The sequence below is a fragment of the Hibiscus syriacus genome, unplaced genomic scaffold (assembly GCF_006381635.1).
Source record: "Hibiscus syriacus cultivar Baekdansim isolate YM2019G1 unplaced genomic scaffold, ASM638163v2 tig00009009_pilon, whole genome shotgun sequence".
Classification (NCBI taxonomy): Eukaryota; Viridiplantae; Streptophyta; class Magnoliopsida; order Malvales; family Malvaceae; genus Hibiscus; species Hibiscus syriacus.
This window is the reverse complement of record NW_024062181.1, coordinates 1,558,725-1,565,822: the sequence shown is the minus strand read 5'-3', so window position 1 is coordinate 1,565,822 and position 7,098 is coordinate 1,558,725. Positions and strand designations below refer to the sequence as shown.

Sequence of the window (7,098 nt, the reverse complement as noted above, 5' to 3'; positions counted from 1 at the left end):
TATTAGTGCTACCCTTTGATGAGTTAATATGGTTAATAGATAAACGAATCATTTTATAATAAAAAGGTTCTTGGGCCCTATATTTTTGTTCTAAACCATTTTGGTACCAATTTAAAAATTAAAGGAAAATAATCTCTAAAGTTATCAGTTCATTCAATTTTAGTCCCTCAACCATGTTAGAAACTTAAACGATAGGGACTTAAACAAAAGGGGTTAATTAAAATTAATAGTAGAGGGATTTAAACTGGACGAACTAATAATGTGAGGAACCACTTACCTTTAATTTTTAAATTGATGACCAAAATCGATCAAATCCTAAATAAAAGGAACTATTCGCATAGTTTACCCAAGGTTCGCTTATAGGAGCCCGATTGCATTTTTTATTGCTTTTATTATATTTATCATAATTTATTATGTTAATTAAAATTGATTATTGTTGAAGAATTTTCGGTTATTTTAAGATAAATTTTTGAAGTTTTATCTTAAAGAAATCAAGATTATGAGAGAGCTATAAGAAAGAAAGGTTTGTAATGTCGACAATCTAAAAGAAAAAAATATTTTTTTTGAAAATAAAATAAAAAAAATTAAGAAAAGATACTTTGAAAATATAATAAATGTTATGGTAGTAATGAGAGAGCTATAGAACAGCAAAACCGAAACATATAAGTATCCATTAATAAGATATCTGTAACCTTCTTTCGATATAAAACATTAAAAGTACTCACAAGCACCAAAAATTACAGCTTAATTCCTTCTACCTTTGTTTTTCCGGGATGAGATTACAACCCAACCGTCTTCGGAACCAGCCGAATGGTTTGGTTTCGGCTCATCCGTCGGCATTCCGACCGGATTCAAACTTGATTGAGAATTTGGTACATCCACAATCATGTTTGCTGCACTGTCCCCGCTCATGCTATCATCTTCATCTTCTTCTTCTTCGTCGTCCTCATCGTTACTCTGGGATAAACAAAAAATAATGTATCCATGAAAAAGAATGCACGATTTCGGGCGGTAAAACTTAATCTATTACGATAACTCGGTAATCTTTTTAATGGTAAGAGCAGACCATGGGGGGAATTAAGAAAATCGTAGGCGGAACCATTTTTAATGTTTCTAACATCCGAATAATAACATGTCAACATAGATAGAAGCAAACTTCAACAAATAGAGTAGCTGTTCAACACGGAACGTTAATGGGAATAAAGGGTTTAAACTAGAAAAATTACCGGTCGGACATGTGCGACTGGCGGAGGATTAGTTGTCCTCAGCTTTTCAACAGACTGATAATTTCCTTCCAAACATTCTTCATGCATAATCATTAACTTCTCGGCCACCTGTAACAAGTCGAAGGAATCGAATTATCCTTCATGCACTCTAATAATAACTGCTGAGTTATACGAACTTGTGATACATTGCACAACACCAGTGAGTCATGGTTTTTCCCAGTTTCCAACATCAATTTTAGGTGTCCAAGAAGTGTCGGACATGGTTCGGATGGGTAAATGGCAATTAGAAGATGCAATATGAATAAAAGAAAGCAAATATTCTGGCGAAGTACCACAAAGAACAGTTCATAATGTTGTTAAACTTAATTTGAACAAAGAACTTGAACCTAAAATGTCGGTTTTTTCAAGTATAACAAACCGCCCCTCATTGCAATTCACTTTGTAAACTACATTCAAAGAAACAAAAGGAACATCCAATACTTAACGCATTCAAAAACTAATATACCGCAACAAGTTAAACTGAAAGAAACATCGAACAAAAGAATCACGATGACTCGATTCGAATAAAAAAATGAATTAAGGCAAAAGTTTGATCATTTGATTGAAAGAATGTATTTATCCCGATGAAGAACCGGAAAGGGCGATTCGAAAATGTTGTTAAGCTTAATTTGAACAAAGAATTTGAACCTTAAAATGTTGACCTTCCTAAAACAAGAGGAGCCTCCATACTATACACATCCAAAAACTAATATATCACAATAAGTTAAAGTAAAAGCAATATGATAAATCCGATTCGATTCAACAATCATTTGAGGCAAATTTTTGATAATTTTGACCAGATCCATAGCATCAAATCAGCTCAAAAAGAGATTGAAACGAAATTAATATCCTAAATTGAAGCCAAGCCAAGGCTAAGACTGAAGATTGAAGATACCTCCTCAATGCTTCCATCTTCAACCAATGTATTAAGACTAAGCAGGCCTTCCTCTAAAATATTTTCCAAATCATCTATGTAAAGCGGCTCCGCTGACATTTTTACATACACAAAAAATCAAATTCAATTGCTCAAGTACAGAACAGAAATGATCGATTCCAATACAAACACACAAACATATAAAGATACGTTACCTCTAGATGCAGTGAAAAACGAGAAGACGTCGGTGCAGATGGCGCTGGCTTTGCCGCGAGAATCACGGCCTCCCCACTCGTTTTCAACAGCGGCGGTGAGTGCCGACCACCGAGTGAGGATCAAGCTTATTCCTTCTTGGAATACCGGAGCTGATTCCGCCGTTAGTCTCTTCGGTTCCATTGATTTCTATATCGTTCGTTTCTCTTCCTCCGTTAGCTGAAAACTAAAACCCTACACGAGTTTTGAAAGTGATTGAAGAATCGGGCTATAAAAGTATTCGGGTCATGAACAAAGGTAGAGTTTGAATATAAATGGGCCGGTTTGGTTCTTAAAGAAGATAATTTAAGTTGGATTTCAATTGTGTTGTCGAGTAGAGAGATAAGACTTATAGATTGGGTTTAGAATAGGGTACAATATACCAGGTGACACTGAACTATCCTCGAATGATCGTTTTAATCATTAAACTTTTAAAAGTTTAAAAATTTCATTAAATTTATCAAAATATTATAAAATGATCATTTTGATGCTATAATAAGTGTAAAAGTTTGATAAATCAAATGATCATTTTATAACAATCTCATAAAATTTAATGATCATTTTGTAATAACTTGATATATTTAATAATTATTTAATAATTATTTAGAAGTTGAATCATCAAAATGATCATTTAAAAATAGTTTTGCAATCTATCGTATGCTTTACCCTTTAAAATTTTACCCCATAAAATTTTATAAATTCTCATTCTTAACATAAAATCTTGTGTTGGCCTCAATTAAAGTATCAGAGAGCATCATGAAGTTCTACAGTGCGACACCCTTAATATTAAGCTAAAGAAATGCGCTACCGGTTTTGTTATTATTTAAATAACAAAACCGATAAAAAATTACCTAAAACATTATTATTTCTACCTAAAACATCAATATTTTTTAATATTTCTTGTTAAGTGCTCAACAATAATAAAACCGGTGGAAATAATAATGTTTCCGATAATTTTTTATCGGTTTTGTTATTTAAATAATAACAAAACCGGTAGCGCCTTTTTTTAGCCATATATTAAGGTTGTTGCACGTGATCATTTCCTAACGTAAGTCCAATGCAAATGATATACAAATCGGTTCAACTTTAGCTTCATGATGCTCTCTGACACTTTAATTGAGGCCAACACAAGATTTTAGGTTAAGAAGGAGAATTTATAAAATTTTATGGGGTAAAAATATATTATTAATAAAAAATATATATAAAATATATAAGAATTTAAAACTCTCAAAGCGACTTTCTCCAATTCCCTTCGAAGTCCAAATATTTCAATTATTTTATATTTTTTCATAATCATATCTATTTTTAATATTCGAAATCCGAATAACATAGCATATAACATAATTAAGAACCCTAAACCTATGTTAAGACCAAGTCCTCATCTTTACGACAAAACACCACTTGTCTTTGTCTTCATGGTCTTTGCTATTTCCGGTCTCCAACACACACACTTCACCATTTGTCCATTGAACCCCAACCCTCGTCCCCATTATTTCGTGGCCACCCAACGTTGTCCAAACCTTGCATGGCCCATGCACTTATAAAACTAAATTTATCCGATTAATTTCCAAAAAACTCTCACCCTTTTACAACAAACCCTGAAAAAGAAGATCACGAAGTTCAACTACGTAGAAGATTAAGTAATGCAAATAAAATGAGCCAACAACAACCACATAGGAACCAAGAACAGGTCCATTACGAAGATGCCTTCGTCGTACAAGGCAAGCTTGCCGGGAAGGCGGTGGCACATAAGGATGCTGCGATGATGCAGATGTCGGACAACGCCGCTGCAGCGAAGAACGAGGGGTCGGGTTTGGTGGGTCATGATGAAACCAGTGTTGAATCTGGTGTTGCTCTTAAACAGGCTCCATTTCCTGGGAAAAGTGTTTTTGAGTACATTGGCGATGAGGTAAATAATATATATATATATATATACACACACATTATAAAGGCACATTATAACTTTACCATGGTGAAAGTAAAAATGGGTATTTTTTTCAAATCATATTAAACTTTTTATAAGATAAATTTATTATAATATAATTTTGATTATGTTATTGTCGTTGGCCGAATTGGTGTCATTGAATTTAGGGTAAAGTATAGTAATGGTCATTGAACTTTTCTAAAGCTTTCATTTAGGTCTCACAACTTTTAAAACTTGCAATACAGTCCTCCAACATTTAGTCCGTTTGCAATACACTGCCGTTAGTACGTTTGCAATATGGTCACTGAACTTTTTAGGCGCTTGCATTTAGGTTCCCCAACTTTTAAAACTTGCAACACAATCCTCAATTTCATTCTAAACCCCAAATTCATTTTCAATCTCAAAATTATTTTTTTCGCTTCTCTCTTCTCATTTCCAGTGTAACTTTTCAGTCGAGGATGTATGAAAAATTCTAATCTAACTTTGAATTATGTGGAGGTGTTGACTTGAATAAGGGTCCATTGAGAGAAGACCCAACCAAGGGACTATCGGGACCATCAACGATTCAAGATGTAATGTTAGATACATGTCATCTCAGGTGAAGCATAGATGTTCGATGAAATGCTTGTGAGAAAAAAATGGGGTTAGAAATACAAAATTGACAAATACTAATAAGATGAACTAAGTATCATTGTTGAAAGTCACTAACAAAGCTGGAATTATTTTGTATAAATGAAGAAATGCATCGGTGAATGCGTTGTTTGGGATTTCATTATATTTGATCATATGTTGGAAAATCTTTAACCACAAGGATCAAACGAAGAAATTATTAAAAGTTGGGGACCTATATGAAAGCTTGAGAAAAGTTCAGTGACCATTACTATACTTTACCCTTGAATTTATTCACGATAAATTCGGTTAGATTGAAATTGAATTTATATATAATATCAATATCACTCGTACTTATACGAGTCTTTTTTCTTTGAATTGTCTGAACTAATTACATTGTAGTATATATTTACATTATTTTTTAGTCATTGATAACGCACGTACTCTACTGCTCTAACCTAAAACATCTAAAGAGAACAATACTCCATCATTGAGGTTGTTAGATGAATTCCATACTCGTACAAGTTTAATTTATCTAAATTTATTCCGTTAAATAAATAGAACTTTTTAATTTAATGATGACATTATATAATTAATTTTTGACTTAATTTATAATGTATTTTTTAGGTATATATATATATATATATTCACTTTACATTTTAAATTATTTTTTGTCTCTGTTTACTTAAATTATCATTTTCGTCCTATCCAATAATAACATGCTACATGTCACATTTTATTGGTTAGTTTTTTATTTAGGGTAAATTGGGATAAAAAAAATGACAGTTTAGGGGCAAATTGAGATAAAACAAATAATTTAAAGTGTAAAGTAGGAGAATATTATACTTCAAGGACTAAATTGTGAATTGAGCCTTAATTTGTCATATAATACAATTTACATAATAAATTAATTAGTCCGTCTTAGACAAATTTAATATTTTCAGATTAATGGTAACTAAAGAAGGATTATTTTTTCTTCTTTACCACATGATAGGTTGCTGCAGGGCAATGTGGTCATGGAGATTTATGTTCATCTGATCACGACCCGACCTTTGAATACGGTGGTGGAATTACCATCGGAGAAGCACTCGAAGCCACCGCAATTACGGCGGGAACAAAGCCGGTGGAATGGAGTGACGCTGCAGCAATACAGGCGGCGGAAGTTAGAGCCACCGGCCGAACCTCCATAATGCCCGGCGGTATTGCCGCGGCGGCTCAATCAGCTGCCACACTCAATGCTAGGGCTACCAGAGATGAAGACAAGACCAAATTGGGCACTATTCTTGCGGTAATTTAGTATTACTAATAACTTCAAAATCAGGGGTAGTAAAAAAGATTTTAGCCGAATTTTAATTGTCGATTATTTCGATTCGATTACGTAAATTTAATCGATTTGTCTTCACTAAACTATCAAAATTGATTGAATTAATCGAAATTATTCAATTTTATTAATTTATCACTAATAAATTTCAATTCTATAATTTGGTTGATGAAGCATAAATATAATATGTGATTATTGTTCCGATTGATCCTTTGTAGAATGCGACATCGAAGTTGCCATCGGATAAGCCGGCGACAAGAAAAGATGCAGAAGGGGTAATGGGTGCCGAGATGAGAAACGATCCCAACCTAACCACACATCCGGCCGGTGTCGCCGCCTCCATTGCCGCCGCTGCAAGGCTCAACCAGAGTCATAAATGAAAGTATAACAACACCAATGGCACCATGCATGTCACATATAATTCTGATAGTACTATACATGTAATTACAAGAATTGTACTCGACTTCGCATCGAGTTGAGTCAAGTTTAGTTGAAATTGTCCATTAATTTCGTAATATTTTTTTCTTTAAAATATATAAATAAATTGACATGTGAAAGTTGGAAGAGAATTATTTGTCTAAATTATAGTGATTATAGATTAGATCGAATAATATAATAAGTAAATGATTTAGATCAAGAAATTAAAAAAATCGACTCGTTAGAAAATGAAAGATGAATTTACGAAAATGTCCATTTATTTTAGTAAGTTCTCACTTTGACCATTTTCTCTGATCAAGATTCAAAGCTCAGGTATGGTGAAATTGATAATGTAGTAAAGAATGGCAACATATTGATGAAAATGTTTTTTCCCTATTAACTCTTGTAGCAATCATCTTAACACTAATCCCCCATT

The 7,098-nt window shown here is 33.1% G+C and overlaps 2 protein-coding genes across 3 annotated transcripts; one reads left to right on the top strand and one right to left on the bottom strand.

Annotated features, from left to right (window-relative positions):
* Positions 1 to 713: 713 nt before the first annotated feature.
* On the bottom strand, positions 714 to 2,535 carry LOC120202956 (pre-rRNA-processing protein TSR2-like). The gene is made up of 4 exons (XM_039203319.1): positions 2,355 to 2,535; positions 2,161 to 2,252; positions 1,227 to 1,334; positions 714 to 957 (listed from the first exon to the last, which is right to left on the bottom strand). Exons 1-4 carry the CDS (start codon positions 2,533 to 2,535, stop codon positions 745 to 747), a joined length of 594 nt encoding a protein of 197 aa, XP_039059250.1. The 3' UTR covers positions 714 to 744.
* Positions 2,536 to 3,997: 1,462 nt separating this feature from the next.
* On the top strand, positions 3,998 to 6,752 carry LOC120202955 (late embryogenesis abundant protein 47-like). 2 transcript variants are annotated; one of them, XM_039203318.1, is made up of 4 exons: positions 3,998 to 4,127; positions 4,185 to 4,300; positions 5,919 to 6,212; positions 6,464 to 6,752. In XM_039203318.1, exons 1-4 carry the CDS (start codon positions 4,046 to 4,048, stop codon positions 6,623 to 6,625), a joined length of 654 nt encoding a protein of 217 aa, XP_039059249.1. In that variant the 5' UTR covers positions 3,998 to 4,045; the 3' UTR covers positions 6,626 to 6,752. The 2 variants fall into 2 exon arrangements, with proteins under 2 accessions (XP_039059249.1, XP_039059248.1); XM_039203317.1 differs by having other exon boundaries at positions 3,998 to 4,300.
* The last annotated feature ends 346 nt before the right edge of the window (positions 6,753 to 7,098 follow it).